The sequence below is a fragment of the Embiotoca jacksoni genome, unplaced genomic scaffold (genome assembly GCF_022577435.1).
Source record: "Embiotoca jacksoni isolate LCO1_2020_lvr unplaced genomic scaffold, fEmbJac1.0.p SCAF_29, whole genome shotgun sequence".
Lineage (NCBI taxonomy): Eukaryota > Metazoa > Chordata > Actinopteri > Embiotocidae > Embiotoca > Embiotoca jacksoni.
In genome coordinates, this window is record NW_027185380.1 from 2,581,682 (window position 1) to 2,598,846 (window position 17,165).

Consider the following 17,165-nt stretch of genomic DNA (forward strand, 5'->3'; position numbering starts at 1 on the left):
CTCCCCGTGCCTTCGGGAGGACCCATCTTTCATGCGCGCCGTTGATCCGGCGTTGGCTCGGCCGGTCCTGCTCCGTGGATTCACCTGAACGGAGCCGAGCTGACTGCAGTGCCGTAGCACAATAGGCAGTGCATTATTGATTATGTTTGTGATCTAACCTTGGTGCTCAGGAGTATGCCTCCTCCTCCTCCTCCCCGTACCCATGCATAATTTCTAAAGCGAAAGAGTCGGGTTTTTAGTTGGTTTTTTTCACCCTCTTAAAAGAAAGTTGGGCGAACAGATTTCCAATAACTTTTGACTCGGCATTCAAGTTCAGCTCCTTCTGTTTACCCAGTTGGTGGATTTCAGCTCTGAGCCTGTCAGAGGTGAGCATTAGCACACTGAGAGAAATAGAAAGTTGGTACAAGAGAAAGAAAAAAAAAAAAAAAAGGGAGAGCTCTTTTATAAATAGATGTCATCAATCAGGGGAATGTCCTTCATTTGGCATGCGTCAGTCCTGGAGGGAGAAATGCATATTCAATCTTGAACAATGAGTGTCAGTCACAGCGCTCTCACCAGACACATGACAGCTGTGTGCAGTGGCTGATTGCACACTCAGAGAATAGGAGCTGCGAGCAAATAGAGGGGGTGAAAGCTCAATCACTGCACAAGGGAACTAAATAAGCAACAAGCCAGCACCCTCCCCAGAGAAAGATTGATGTACTTCCCCGTGTTTTCCAGACTGGAGTTAGCACCGATGTTTGGAGACAACCGACACCATGCACGTGCAACATTACGTACACGCGCCATTGAAATGATGTCTTATGTACGGCGTGGTTGACTCGTCCTAGACCGCCTTGAAGGACGGCGTCTCCGTCCCCGTGGGTCGTCTGATCCTGTGAGGGGGCGGGGGGGACGCGGCGTGTTGCCGGTGTCTTATTGAAAGAAGGATGCAGCTGCTCCCAGTTGGATCACATTGTTCCGCCAGCGAGTGAAGGAAGTGTTTAGTCTCTCTCTTCACTCTCCCCAAAGTCATGTTGTGTAAACTCCCGCTCCGGCTCCGCCGAGTACTAACAAGGCCTCGGTGGCGCCTGAACTGGCTCGAAGGAAGGACGGCGGAAAACACTTGTCTGCAGCAAACTCGTGAATTTATTCCTCTTATTTTTCCGGCGGGAGAGACGGCGTCGTAACAGGAGGGATTGTGTTTGTGGGTGTGATTGCATCAGCTCAGCGTTAGCGCCGCCTGCCAAGCCGGGTTTTGAGTTTTTTTTTTTTTTTTTTTTTTTTCCATGTGCTGTGTTTAGCCAACGTGATTTGAGCAACAGGTGCTGCTTAGCGGAGAGGAAAGAGGTGGCGGCGGCGGTTTCCTCCGGCTTCGTTAATGGGGGTCGCGAAAGACGGCGCGCTAGTATTTCCTTTTAATCGCATTTAGGAAACTTCATCCCCTAAAGGTGAGAAAGGGATTTCTTTTGTTTTAACATTTACTCTTGTATCTTTTTTTTTAAATTTTTTATTATTATTGTCCTCCGGAGGAATGCAAAGTTGAACCATTTAGGGCCGAGCACGACTGAACACACTAAATAAAGCCTCTGGTTATGAAAAGCCACCGAGAGAATGTTTGCACTGTAGCCTGTAATTGTCAGTTTCATTACACTAACAACCAATGGTATATCCAATTCAAGCAAGTCAAGGCTGAATGAAGTGAATGTGATTAGTGTGTCCAGTAAAGCAGAAACGCTTCAGCAGGATTGCTTTCCTACAACACCAGAGTAAACTCTTCTTGAACCAGTGAAAGGAAATCATGCCAGCAGCCGCTGCACTGCTACATCTCGGACAAAAAAAAAAAAAAAGAAAGAAAGAAAAAGAAACCGTTCCGCACATGGAAACTTACACAATCTGTACATTTAACTACAAAAGACTTACAAACGGGTCTCCCATCGAGTGGAAGGGGCGTCGGAGGGGAAGCCGACGGGCCGAGCGGACGCACACAACAACGGCAGACGTGGCGCCGGAGTGGAAGAGACGGAGGAGACGGAGGAGACGTCGGGCGAACGAATACGAGTACGGAGCCAAAGCACAAAACACCAGCTGACGGGGACGAGGAGGTCTGTCGATACGGCTCGGGTCGTGACGCGCAGGCTGCCGCGGCGGAGGGACGGAAAAAAGGCGAGACTCTTTAAAGAGGGGACGGAGGTCGACGTCCGGCAGGTCATGAGGCGCAGACATTAGATCGTCGCCTGTAATCGTCAACCAAACCGTTCAAGCCAAGCCTCCTGGATCCCCCCCCCCCCTCCCACATTACAACGTAATTTCTCTTCATTAAGTGAGGGTAAGAGTATTTTAACTTTCTCAAACAATCCCGACCCAAAGCAAAGCAATTAAACGGAAAATTCAGTGCGAGCGTAGCCAAGTCGGTTCTTGGCAGATCCCAGTGGGGCTTTTGGTTTAAATGTCAAGCTCTTAAGCAAAAATGTATAAAGATGAGGAAGTGGAAGTGGAGCTAAAAGGAAGCCTGCGACCAGAATAAAGCAGAAGGGGGAGTCGAGAGGAGGAGGAGGAGGAGGAGGGTCGCGAACACGCGAGGATGCAGTGAGGCGTGGACGAGCCACAAAAACACCCATCTCCACTTGTCAATTATTAATTTCGTAGCCGGCTTTAACATTTCTTCGTGCCGGTTGCCAGTCCGTCGCACGACCGATACAGACAGACTGAAAGCGTGCAGTTGTGGGCAATTTTGAGTTTTCACTTCATCACACTTGATTGTCTTTGGAGGAAACTGGAGCATCTGGAGGAAACTCCAGGAGAAAAAGCATACATGGAGGTTGAAGACGAGTCGGGGACTTCTTGCTCGCAGGCGACATCCTGACTGTCACTGAACTCCCAGACCGTTTTAAATGACTAATGGAATAAAATGCATTAATCTTGTCTGAGGCAAGACTTTCTTTTAAGTGGGTGACATTTCAAAATGTATGAAATGGCGCTTTGTTTTAAGAGGAAGGCTTTTGTTTGAACAGAAATGAAAGTTTTACAATCCACTCCCTTCCGCTGATTTTTTTTCTTTTTTTTTTTTTTTTTGCTCGTGTAGGTAGAAGACAGATTTTAAGGCCAAATAGAGGATAGATAAAAATGTCACTCGTTCCTGCCCACGTGCTTTCGCAGTGTGGGGATTTTAAGGTCACAGAGCAAAGCAGCTGAGGGTTGACGAGAATGATGCAGCAGAGAAAGAGGAATCTGGGGGAGAGGTGTGTTACTGCTGGTTATAGAACTTCTCTGTATTAGTCAGGACTTGGGCACTTCGGGGAACACTCTTTATCTCCCTCTCTGTCTTTGTGTCTACCGCGGCCATCTTTCTTCTGATTACCACCTCCCTGGCGCCCACTTTTCCTCCAACATTCTTCTTTTTTTTTATTTTTATTTTTTTTATTATTTCCCCCCCTCATCTGTCTTTCCTTCTGACTATTTTGTTTTTCGGTGTTCTTGCTGTCTGGGCAGTTCTTGTGCTGTTTACTTTTCCCTCTTCCTTGTTCTTAGCCTTCCTCAGCTGCTGCTGCTGCTGCTGAGGTCCCTTCTGCCAAAGCTCTACTCTCCCATCTTTTACTTTCCCCGGTCGTTGCTTTATCAGCCTCGGCCACGGAGAGGGCACTCTGACTTGTGGGGAGGGTGGTGGTGGTGGTGGTGGTGGTGGAGGGAGGGGGAGGGAGGAGGGGTGCGTTTGCCCTGAGCCACGGTATAATGGAAGTTAACCGCCGATAGTAAATTCTGTCGCAGAAGATGAGTGAGGTAGGAAATGTTTCCGGGGTGGGGCGCGCTGTTTATTGTGTTGGAAATGTAACTTATTGCACAAGAGACCGCCGAGCCCCCTGTCCTCGTCAATCTTGGCTTTTATTGGGAGATTGCGATGCAGGATCAGAACCATTTTTCTCAGCGTCGCCCTCTGTGGCTGGTGTCCCAGAACCGCTGGCTCCAGCCTCCAGACGCACTCTCTCCCTGTCTGTTCCCACTGCAGTGCCATTTCTCGCTTTCCCACCCGCCCTCTTAACCTGGGCTGTGGTTGCACGTCGGGCCGTCTCAGTGTGACTTCTGATAGTTGATCACAAAGGTTATGCACAGACTGCGAGCCCAGATCCGATGTATGGCATATCCAGACAGATTTTTGAAATGTAAAATACGTTGGTTTTTTTTTTTAAATCCAGATCCACGTATGGAGGTGGTTTGAAATGCGATTCCAATCAGATTTCTACACATGCCTGCGTCTCAGTCCGGACGCTCTGCTGGCTCAGATCGGGATTTCTTGCGTCACTTACAACACGACACGCGGTTAACATCATTTTCAGAGAGACGGTGAGCGGAGTCTGTGCAGGGTGCGATCACAAAGTGTAGATTCTGTCGCCGTGGAAATCAACAACGACAACAACAGCACTCCGCCGAAATAAACCGCCTGCTGCCACTTCCATGTTGGAAATCCGCATCACCAGCATAGCTGCACATACGTCGTTACCACAGCAACCCATGCAGATAGGTTGGTGACGTCTGGACACAAACAAATCAGATCTGTTCACTTGCAAATAACAGTGCAGACACACTGCGTGTCCTAAAATCCGATTTGCCTGCACGTTGAAGCTAAAGAGCCTGAAATGCCTGTTGTATCTCCTGAGTTTGATTATCTCGAAATGAGAAAGAGGGATGAGCGAACATAAGAGAGTGCCATCAGATCACTCTGACCGAAATACTTTCTTTTTAAAGCCTCTTTTATTTTTTTTTTTATTTTGTATCACTTTCGGAGTGGATTGCAGACAAATTATAAGACTTGTCATCACAATCTGAGCCCGACCACTTCCAAGCTTCGTTTCAAAGCTCTGATTGTAATCTGAGCGGAATCCATGCTCGGTGGATCCAGGCGTATCACATTATGCGTATATCCGCATATTCAGATGATAAAAATCACACAGTTTAGCACAGTGTAACAGTAACTGTTCTCCCTCTCTGTCCTCTTTATTACTCTTCCTCTTCCTCCCCTGTCTGGCCACTGATTTTCTTCTTCTTCGCCCGCGTCTCTCTTGTGTATTCAGCCACTCATTAGAGCACTTTAAAGTGACTGAATGAAGGTTGGCACCCTCTGTATGGGGTCACTACAGGCCCCGCCACGCTCCCCCACCGCCCCTACCTCATCCCTGGCCCCCGAGGCTGCGAAAGGTCAGCCGTCATTGGGACTCATTATGAGTAACGGAAACCGGAACCGACAGTGAGAGTGTGCGCATCCCAGCAGCAATATAGCTCAAGGTAGAGAGATAACGCAGACCTTGATCTAACACTTTCCCGTTGATCGCAAATAATGACGGTCAAGGTTCTTCGCTGCGTGCGCTCTGTTTATTAACACCGCTGTGCATAAAACACAGGATCAACATGCAATTTCCCCCCCAAATAAACACTCACTCAAACTCTCACACACAGACCGACACTTAACGTCCCGTCTGCCCCCTGCATGGCGTACGCACACGCACACACACACACACACGCACACACCCGCACACACACTTGCACCGTTGCAGAGACAGTTCATCACCCTCACTGACACGGTGAATTTACAATGCCGTCCTTGACCACGTCTGAGCCCCCGAGACCCACCTTCACTTGTCAGGAGACAGATTGGGTTGGCAGGTGGGGCCCCTGCCCGGGTCCTCGTTTTTATCTGGACATAAAAAGTAATAAAAACCGAAGAATGATTGGTGCATTTTACTGCTAATCATATGTCCCTCCGTCCCAATTAAAAACTTGTTTGCATAAACTGTCAGCACAAACAAGCTGCACCCCTCCTCCTACTGGGCCACTGAGGTGTGTGAAGTTGTGTGTGTGTGTGTGTGTGTGTGTGTGTATGTGTGTGTGTGTGGGGGGGGGGTCCCTATCTTTGTGTCACCGTGTGAGAGTGCGCGTGCACGTGTGTGGATGGGCGTGTGCGTGTATCCTGCTGTCAGCGAATTCTCCACAGAGATAACCTTGAAGGAGAGGCTGTGTGCTCGGCTCTGATACTGAATGCCAAGCTGCAGCGGGCTCAGCGGCTGCGTGGCTGGAACTTCCCTGAGACCTTTAGCCACTTCTGTGAGACTTAATCCCAGAGTTGCGATGAGGTGGGCTGCCTTCAGTGCTCGAGTGGAGGCACTGCTCAGATAGTTGGTTCTCCAAAATGAAAGTGTGTCTGACAACACGACCCTTCTTTGAAAAGAGGAGGCAAATATTTGATTTTTTTTTATTTATTTTTTTTACTCCCTGCTTCTTATTAAATTAGACCATTTCTCCATCAGAGTCTGAATGTTAACATTCACAGGCTGGTTATTGGCTGTTTTTTGTGTACTTTATGGGTGCAGCTGAATTAACACATTTAACACAATTTCGGAATATGCATCAGGTGAAAACAATATAAGGTTGAATAAAAGCTCTTCAAACTACGTTTTGACTTCAGGTTAAACAAAACTACTTGTCAATAAGACAATGCAAGACCCGGCTTAGTGGATCGTTTTTAAGTGGCGCAAATCTTTTTGCCAAAATTTGCAATCAATCAGTTTAAAGAGGACCTGTTATGCTTTACTCTTGTTTCCTGTCATAGAAATGATCTTACACTGTCCAATGTTCATATTAAATGCCGTCAAAGTTTTAAAACAAGGAGGTAAACGTATGTCAAAGTATTTCCTTTTTGAAAAAAGCTCAAATTTCAGACTGAATGATGAAGTTGTCACGAATGTCTGTGTTTGATATGTTTTTATTTTTTTTTAATTTGATCTCAGTCTAAAAAAAAAAACCACTTTTGAAAAATTGCAACAAATATTACACCAATATCAGTCAGCCACCATGTGTAAGTTCTCTGTTAATCATCTCTGGATACACTGAGGACGTGACCTCGGTGCATCCGGTGTTAGCTGTGAGCTGTATATATTAAAACTCATTGCATTTACATTGGGCGTCGTTGCCCTTTACTCTTCCGGCTCACCCTTGATCTGTTTTCTTTTAGTTCCCCCCCGCTTGACACCGGCCAGGCGCTCTCTCTCTCTCTCGCTCTCTCTCTCTCTCTCTCTCTCTCTCTCTCTCTCTCTCTCTCTCTCTCACACACTTTCTGCCTTTCAGCTTAAGTTAATGGACTCCTGCACATTCAGCTTAGAAATGTTGTGAAGTAAACAGAAGCTCATGAAATATTCACCACTCGTGTGTGTGTGTGTGTGTGTGTGTGTGTGCGGGTGGGGGTGTGTGTGCGTGCGTGTGTGTGTGTGTGTGTGTGTGTGCGCGCGCGCGCATGCAGGGGCAGTCAGCTGTTCCGACCCAGGTGACTCCCACACACCCACTCATGGGCGCACACACAGATCATATGAAACACCTGGGGGCACCCCAAAAAGCTCAGGGTGTCTCCGCTTCCTGGCTCCGGGCCAACAGAGAAGTGAGCGGGAGCGCTGGGAGTGGGAGCACTCCGCTGCTGAGTGAGTCAGACGTGCGCTGGTATTCATATATTGATGGAAAAAAAACATCACAGCGTCCCACTCAAAATTTAATGGCAATGTTTTTGTTGCAAATGGCAGGAAACCGGGGAGCGAACATTTAAGGTTACAATCCTTCTTCCTGCAACATTTGTGTTGTTTCCCCTGCTGCTGCTTCTATTTGGGAATGAATACATTAATATCTGTTTTTAAGTGCCCTTTCGTATCTCATTTCTTTTGATCCACCACTAATCGTCTTGTTCTGGTGCTTGTACACTTTAAAATAAAAATGTGTCAGCCCTGGTATGATCCGTCCCGTGGGAACAGGAGGTCTGAAAAGGTCACTGCACTGAGCCTCCAGACCAGCTGAGAAAATAACCAGAGAAGCTGCTAAGAGAGGCCATTTGTAGGAAACTGTAGGAAATGAGTGTAGCTTTATGGCGCTAAAGAAGGCTGTTTCTCAAGAACAGCTTGCTCAGCAACCCTCCCCGGATAAATAATGGTTAAAAATTGCCACCGGAGTTGGTGTTGATGTTTCTCCTGCTGCATTTCTGCAGTCCAAACACCTGCAAGATGTCCCCCTGCATTCTGCTCATAAGCTGATATTGAGAATCGGGTGTCTCAAACTGGTGATATGCCGGGACAGAAAATTCTAAACGGTATTGACTACTTTGGCAGTATCAGCACAAATTCATCTGCTGTTCAATCATAGGTCAGATTTAGCTTCATCTGTCAGGTAGATATTTTCTGCATCACAGCTTTGAATGTGTAAACAGCTTTTCCACTTTCATTTTTTGTCCCCATCGGCGTTCTTTCAGTGCTGCTCTGCGTTTGTTCCTGATCCTCTCCTACCTGTCTGTTTTCCAGACACGCATATCTCCACCACCGTGCTACATACCGTGACATGCACCACATCTCATCACATCCCCTTTAGGATTGCCCCTAGCAACACACACCAATACAATCTCCTGCACCCACACAGATGATACGTGACAGTAGAGCTATATATGGTGTAGGTGACGCTACCTTCCAGTTGTCCTCAAACTGGAGTGGTTGCGCCGGTGTAATAGGAGACGCTCTCGGCCGAGCCCCATGCATAATTCAGTAGTGGATCTCATCGCGGTGCTTATTGTCTGGGGACCGCAGGCCGGCTGATAGATGACCTCTGCTGTGGCCCTTAGTCACACCGAAGAATCGCCAGGAGGGCAGAAAGCAGGTCATCTGTGCTGACCCCGCAGGCTCCTGCATGTTGCTGCAGCACGGGGACAGCGCGACCGTCCACCCTGCAGTACCACATGCACCGCACCAGCGTTTTCCGTGAAGGGCGTCAGGGGAGAGGGATGATGTTGGAAACGCAAGGTCATGAGGAAGAATTGGGGCGGGGGGGGGATGGGAGAGTGTGGAGGAGGAAGAAATCGAAAAAAAAGAGAAAAGGCCAACTGTTCTGAAATCCCACTGTCAGCACATCTGTCACACAGTCCAACTTAGAATGATTGTGCCACAGTGGGGCGCTTTTATTTATTTATTTGACATTATTATAATTTCCATTATTTATATCCCTCCCTGTTGGACTCGATGGCAAATGTGAGGAGGTTTGAGAAACTGCAGAAGTGTTCCGCGCTTGGCTCAACTCGGCAATATTTCTGGTGGAATATTCCACTGGCAGATCTTCATCAGTAGAACAAATTGTAGTCGAGTATCATCGTAGAGTAACATTTTCTCTTTAATCAGGCCATATTTCTGCAGACACAAGACTCAATAGATGTCTTTTCATTCTTTTAATTATAAAACTCAGCTATCTGAAACTATATAATGTCCTTTGCCACTTCATCACAGCCAAGGCTAAACTGAAAGGCAGGATGAAAAGGAGCTATAAAACCAGTCTTCACTCATTCTCTGAAGCCATTGACTGGATTTGATAACTGTCATAATGTGCCGTTAGTAATGATGCCTCTAACTTTAAGACAGAATTAAGGAGTAATCCTGCAGGTTTTGTTCAGATGGAATGTGTCTCTTTAATTATGATCATTGGGGGGGGGGGGGGTTTCATGGCGAGCGGTTGATCCCAGGTTGTGTTACCTAACCTCCCAGTGATGTGACCAGATTATCTCGCGCTGTTCAACAACATAGACAAAGAGCATTATGTTGAATTTGCTTTTACTATTACCATTGCTAGACTGAGGAACAAGTTCAGCTAAAGTGTGAGAAGCAAATTTGGCTGTGATTTTCCAGAAATGAAAACTGCAGCGGATGTGTTTTTCATTGTGCTTGCTCTTTTATATAAATACTATATTCACACACTCTTATTTATAGAAACGACCATAGCGTCGTCTTTTCAGGCTGTGATTAGGCCACTATGGCGGTTTAGTGTTGCAATTTGATAAGGCCGGGGATGAGCACTGGGTGAGACATCCTGACTTTTAATGTTTTGTGTAAGTGATGCTTCAGAAAAGCTGAGTCCTACGATTCCCATAAACCAACCCAATCGTTTTTCATTACAAAGTCTCCAACTGTGAAGTGGCCTCGTGTGAAATTCAATGCCTCCAGTTTGTATTAATTGAATGTTCAAGGCCTAACTCAAGACCGCATGGTGACTTCTCCGACTTTAGAAAGCTCCCTCCAGAGCCACAGAAGACAATGCCTGGGTGTTCATTTCTAAAGATATCCCAGGGCTGATCGAGGCTTCTTTTTTTTTTTATTGATCAGTGTCTGCTATGTTGAGCAATTTTTGGCTTTGATGTTTTGTTTTACGTCAACTGTCGCAATGGTTGACATGAACAAAGAGTACAATTCGTGGCAAGATAAAGAAGTGTACTCTGACATAAAAAAAAAAACCCAAAAAACCTTAACATAGAATGCAGGCAATATTTTCCATAATGCGTCACATACCTATTACATCTTAAGCATATACATTGTATTGAGTTGTAATGAAGTTGAAGTTTTCACTGAGCAGCTCAGTTATTTAGGAAAATACAAGTATTGGCACAGGACTCGGTATCGGCAGATACTCAGTATTAAAGGACTCAAATCGAGGACAAAAAAACTTGAGACATCATTATTGGTTTCCACAAATTTCTAATATATCGATATAGTATTCCTAGCTGAGCTTAACTTTCATGTATAAGTCGAACATCTTGCTGGAAATTTTATCCCAAAATGTTCTTATATCCGATTTGGCAGCAGTCTTCCGTCCCATCCAGATGGTTTATATTTATCAGCTTTCGTGTGCTGCACACAAACCCTATTAGGGTTCGTCAAACACAGTGACAAGGGTTTATGCAGACTGGCTTTTAGTAAAGTCCTAGCCGTGCATTAGCCGGTGGAGTGCTATCCTCTTGCGCCTCTTATTTTCCATAATGAAACACAGCTCAGCACATCTTTGTGCTGCATGCATAAATAGGAGCCACCCTCGTGTCAGCCTGGGTTAGTCACAACAGGAGCACCAGCAAAGAAGGCATGTCTGCACATATTTCAATAATCCCACATCATTCAATGGGAAATGCGGGAGAATCATTTGCACCTCATTGTTTCAGTGATCTCAGCTGCTGCGTTTTGGGGCAGAGTGCAACAATGAAGCATGAACAGTCTCTATGGTATTACAACATGGCACCATTTATGTCCTACATATCAACTATGCTGCCACGGTAAACATGATGAGCTACTGTTAACCTACTTCTATGGTGCCGGGCGAACCCCGGCAGGAACATTTCCCTCTCTCTTGAAGGCACTCAGGAAGAAACACCAGAGACACTGTCAATCAACCCCATCCCACCAGCGCCACTGACAAAGTCTGAGATGCTTGGAATTATTCCAGCATGCTGTGGTGCACACTCCGAGATGATAGGACACACACGTACACCTACACACACACTTACACGCACACACACACACACGTACACTTACACGCACACACACACACACGCGTACACTTACACACGCACGCATCTGCCAGTCTTCATCGCATCACAGGCCGAGTCTCAGTTGTGTGGCAGGGCTTTGTTGGGGAGTTGACAGCGAAGGTTGCTTCATAAACCCGGCACGCGTCCATCACCATCTCCCCCGCTGCTTTAGGATGAAGGGAAGTGATGATCCAGGGATTTTTCGTTCCCTCTGCTCCATTAGCTCGCTGCATCACCTTGACAATGTTGCATTCTGTCACAGAGGGCTACCGGGACGACAGTGGGCATTTGCGATGTGGGGGGAAAAAATGCTCGGGGAGAAGTTTGTGGGATTTAGACGACTTGCAAAAAAAAAAAAAAAATCCATTAACTGTGGGTCTTAGTCGTGCAACAACTAAGAGTGGGAGGGGGGGGGGGTGAGTGGGTTGTGGTAGGCTGTGGGTGAGGATGCAGTGTTGGGTTTTGAGGAAATAAAGATGCGTTCTTGTTCGTATGGTGGCTTCTGAATGTGTGTGTCTGATGTACCAGCGGGCAAGACGTTGAAAGTGGAACATCCCCTGTCTTGCCTCCACAGCAATGCAGCGCAGCTCAGGGACTCAACATCGCCATGTGAATGCAAATTGCAGTGTCACGCTGATCAATCCTGCAGGCTGCTGAGACGGGGTTATGTCGGGACCAGTCAGCAGCATCTTGGCTGTCGGTCTGTCTGCCCTGTTCTGTGCTCTTTGTTTCTGCATGGCACTCTCTGTCTCATGCTCCGCTCTCCTCTTCAGGAGTATTTGTCTGTCAGGCTAACTTGGCGAATACTTCAGTGGTTTATCCTCGTCAGACCTAAAAGGTCAGAAAGTATTTGCAAATCAAAATGTTGTGCAACAGGCTCAACTAACTTTCCGTGTCTTTCTTTGTTTTCACAGGATGCAGCTTGAATAAAATAATCCTGTGGAACTGGAAGGACACCGAAAGCTGGTGTCGGATAAACTGGTCAACACGGAGCTGGGTGGAGGGGAGAAGACACCAGTCGGGTCGTCAGAAGACAGACTTCTGAGCGTACAAGACATGCTTCAGCGCGCGGGAAGGGCTGGTTGATCGCCGGAGAGAAACCCACGGGCCTTTCTGAGACCCTCCTGAGTCACAACCGCGCACACATCCCCGTCATCTGTCATTTGCCATCCCTGCAAAGATGCCAAGGTTGGCACTGTGGCGTTTGTGGTGACGGGGCACAGAGTGTGCGTGCGCATCCGGCAGGATAGGCCGGCGGGTCGGTGGGTGTACAGGCACACCAAAAGACGTTTTTTTGGGTGGGCGTGGTTGAACCATGCGGCCCTGGGCGGGTTCATGGCGTTGGATTACCCTGGTGCTGTTGGCCTGGGGCACACTCCTCTTCTACATCGGCGGGCACTTGGTGAGGGACAGCGAGCATCCGGAGCGGTCCAGCCGGGAGCTCTCCAAGATCCTGGCCAAGCTGGAGCGGCTCAAGCAGCAGAATGAAGACCTGCGGCGCATGGCCGAATCGCTCAGGTAACAGCCAACGGGATGTCTTATTCTTGTCCTTGGCTCTGGTAAGAAACCAGGAGCTTTCTGATGAGCGGCAAAGTCGAATGGTTTCCAGCTTTGGTTAGTATTTGCAGGTCAGTCGTTGCAAATTTGGTAAAATGCATATTTTTGTTAATACTGTTGTTTATCTGATAAAACGCAACTGAAAAAACAAATGTAATGCACCACTTTTGCTGCATTTTCAGTATACTTTTGATTTTGAAAAGGTTTTATGGTGCAACGCCTCATTCCCTGAAGTACGGCCTCTCGTTCCCCGGTGGTCCAATCAAAGTAACTTTCCGAAAGTGGCAATGAGATGATTGTTTCTTTAGTTCTCATGAAAATTGAGTCAGCGTCTGATTAAATTAGCATCTTATGTGTTATGTCCAGTTAAACGAATGCAGTTTCGGGGCTCTATCAGCTGATCAGTGTTCAGTTTCTGAAGCTGATCGGAGCTGCTGTGTGTGACAGACAGACGGATGCGCCAGATTTTGTTGTGTTATTTTGGAAGACAATAGCACATTGAACGAGCCCATTAACCACGCAGCAGCGTTCACACATTCGAGCGATGTGTAATAGAGAGACAGATGGTTCTGCTCTTATCTCCGCATGCTGACAGTGTCTCTCTTTTACACATAAACACGAGGCCTCTACGTGTGTGTGTGTGTGTGTGTGTGTGTGTGTGTGTGTGTGTGTGTGTGTGTGTGTGTGTGTGTGTGTGTGCGCGCGCGCGCTTGCTTGCGTGTGCAGGGTGATATGTTGCGGTGTGTTAACAGGGAACTCGAGCTTCAGATGTTGCCATTGCTGCTCCTCTGTGATATCCCGATTCACTTTGATGCGGGGCCCTCATCAGTGCACACAAACATAAAACCACGCACGCACACACACACACACACACTTTACTTCAGACAGCTGGTCCCTGATTAAATCCCTTGCTTTTGTAATTATTCAAAATTGGCTCAAAAACAAAGGTGGAATTCATGGCATAAAAAACAAGTTGCAGCTTTCAGTCGACCAGTGTCCAGATGGGTCCTCGACACACTGCACGCTTGTTGCTTGTTATTGAGTTGGGTTGCCGATGTGGGACCGAGGCCTCCACAGTTGTTTACTGGGGCAGAGCTACAGTGCTTTCTCAAGTCCCTCTAAGCTTCGGCTAAGTATCCGACACAGCAAGCCAAAAGCAAGCAACTGGCTTGCTGGGTTTAAGCTTTATGAGCTATCGACGGCGACAGGGGTTGGTTGGTTTGTCCTCTCTTCAATACTTGTGTGTGTGTGTGTGTGTGTGTGTGTGTGTGTGTGTGTGTGTGTGTGTGTGTGTGTGTATTTAACGGTCAGATACAGGCCCAAGAGAGAACTCCAGCACCTCATCCTGTCGTGTTTCTTATCCTTACATTAGAGTCCTAATAGACGCAAAGAGGCTGTTAGTGAGCTGCCCATCATTCCTGCCCCCCCCCACCTCCTTACCCCCGCCTCCCCTCACCACCACACACACACCTCTGTTCATCGCCTCCTCCTGTTCCCCGCTCCACTCCTTCTTCACCTTCCTCTCTCGTCCCTCCTCTTCTTCCTCACTCCACTACAGAACTGCTGACAGAGGCATGGCACGGAGCCAGACGCCAGGTTGTCACAGAATGACTGACTATGTAACAACTCACTAGCCCGCTGATCGACGAGCTCAACGCAATGCCTAACCCAATTCACCAGCTTACACGTTCTGCAGATTTGGAACTGGGACGCATGAAGCTCTAAACGTTGTACAAAGAGCAGAACTAGTTCTTCGCCAGTACCACATTAGTGCATTAATTTTTTATGAGTGAGCTTGGAGAGATTTAAACCCATGAAAGTGACGTTATTACACTTTGTCTTGAGTTCTTCCGCAGCAGAACCCCTCCGCATTGTAGACTGATTTATAGCTCAGACCAGAATTTAACTTAGTTTGTGTCATCACACTACAGCAGCACGAGATAGATGTGTTATGCATTGTCGGGCAGCGTGCTGCATTCATTATATACCTGAAGGGATCTTGTTTACATTGTCTTATTCACTTTATGATAGAGAGTGATAGTCATGCTGAAGCAGTTTGTGTGGGATATCGATTTTCTCGCTCGCAAATTAGCAGAATCGCTGAGAAGACGAAAATACTTGGTTATTCAACATGTTCAATGTACTTCTCCCGCCCACATTTTACCTGGTTTTGCTGAACTCTCCATATTTTTTTAGAGTGGCATTGTCTCGTGAAATTAATCAATCTATCAGTCAACGCTTGGATTCAAATTAGTATCACCTGCCTGGCCTACAGCTCCAGTCCAGTGATTCGGGTATTCAGGCCATTCCTGAGTGATTTGACAGACAGGCAGCGTGCCAGCCTACCAATCACCCAGGAGCATTAATGAGAGGTGAGCACGAGGTCAAGTTGCTCAGTCTGTCTGGCTCCGCCCTCTCTGCAGCTGTCAGTCACCTCGGGCACGAAGCCACTGCTCCTGTGGAGACAATGACACCCGCCAGCCTGATGGTGTGACATCGGAGGGAGCGAGGGGTGAGAGTGACAGCTGGGCAGAGCGATGAGGACCTGATCGATCCCTCGGGCATGCCAACAGAGGGATGGAGGAAAGGGAGGGGACGATGCAGAGGAGGCGAAGAGGATGGGAGCATGATGGATGGCGTGAGGACTGCACTAAGCAAAGAGCAGCAAGAAGGAAATGAAAAATGAGGACTGAGGGGATGAGAAGAGTTGCAGAGACCACAGTCATTGCCTTAATCTGCTTTATATGTTATTTCAGCCTACCTCAGTGCCAACAGGATGAGATGTTTGCTGTTGTACAATATCATCAAAAACTAGGTGATAAAAGGCAGTGCAGTACAATTCTCTTAGATTAAAGGTCCCGGATTGTATAAATACAAGTTTCTGTTTCATTTCTGATTGTGAAGCAGGTTTGGGTGATACACAAGTACTGTGAAAGAATTGAAATGCTCAGTCCACTGAGAAATGCACACAGCCCGTATTCAGCAACTGTGCCGTTTGGACTCCTGTAAATTTGTGATGTCACAAACTCATGTCATATGTCCAACCTCAACACGGCCCACTGTCCAATCTTTTATGTGAAAGAAACACAGGATGTTCAAAGAAAAGCTGTGGTTGGCCTGGCTGTGTGTCACTCAGAAAAGAATCGGCCAATCAGAAGAGAGGATCCTTGATATCAATACGCCTTAAAGACAGAGACACAAAACAGCCTGTTCTTGGTAAACAATACAGAGAAGCTTAAGGGAGATGTAAAAGTAGGTTGAGATGGTTTTTTTGGTACTTAAAATTACATAAATATCTTCTGATGGACATTTAGACTAAAAGACTGGAAAAGTGTAAATAACGGGCTTTAATGTATGCATAAAACTTATTTCATTTGACCCAGTGCCCGTAAACCCATGTAATATGTCCTGCCAGTTGAAACAGATGCAAAGAATTATTTGCATACATGACACCATGTGACCCAGATCTATCAGACCGAGAAGAAGTCAGGATTGAGGCCAAAAAAAAATGTCCATGCTCCAGTGGAATTGTCTTCTAATGGTTTTAGGCCGTTGCCCCATTACAGCTCATTGACTCACTTTCTGTGTCCTTGCGTGTTTCTCATTTTGCTTTTGCTGCAGTGAAAAAGCTACACATGGTGCTACTTCACATGGGTCCCTAGCTATTAGGTCAAAGGGCAATCAAAATGTAAACTGTAAAAACTGATGTGTGTAATTTGGTGCGATGGGGTCAGAGTCCTGACAGTGTGAGTGCTCATTGATCCTGTAATGTTTAAAGCCCATGCAGCGCGGCCCCGGCTAGCAGATGCTGCCGCCGCTTCCAGGCCTGAACTCCCATCGACCCGGCCGTCGCTCAAGCCCGGCGATAGCAGGTCTACTACCGCACACAGTAGCACTATTGTTGGAGCTGTCTGTGGTCGGGACATCTCTGTCAAGTAGGGCGGCTCAGTAGAGCCGGCTCGCTCTGGATGTGAGGCGTTGGAGCATGCGAGGCAGGAATGCAGCGTTCACAATCGGTTTACTTGGAAAGATGCCGTCGGAGTCAGTGGATGTAACACGGATGGACAGCAAAGGAAGGAGACGCAAGCATTAGGGGATTGGACACGGGGCATAAATATTTGTACAAACACAACAGATCACATACACACACACATATATAGATTATGACACTTTATCCTATCATCTCTGTAAACTAAGAACTTCTTACAGCTATTTCAAACCGATTCGGAGCAGGTTTTTGTGGTGAGACATGACTTTTCCACACATTTGT

General features: G+C 47.1%; 1 protein-coding gene across 2 annotated transcripts in view; it reads left to right on the forward strand.

Annotated features, from left to right (window-relative positions):
* fut8b (fucosyltransferase 8b (alpha (1,6) fucosyltransferase)) overlaps positions 1–17,165 on the forward strand; it is an 83,058-nt gene that overhangs the window by 31,730 nt on the left and 34,163 nt on the right. For both annotated transcript variants that reach the window (XM_069161786.1, XM_069161787.1), the window contains exon 2: positions 12,253–12,856. In XM_069161786.1, the coding sequence (XP_069017887.1) occupies positions 12,654–12,856 (203 nt within the window). In that variant the 5' untranslated portion in view covers positions 12,253–12,653. The remainder of the gene's footprint in view (positions 1–12,252; positions 12,857–17,165) is intronic.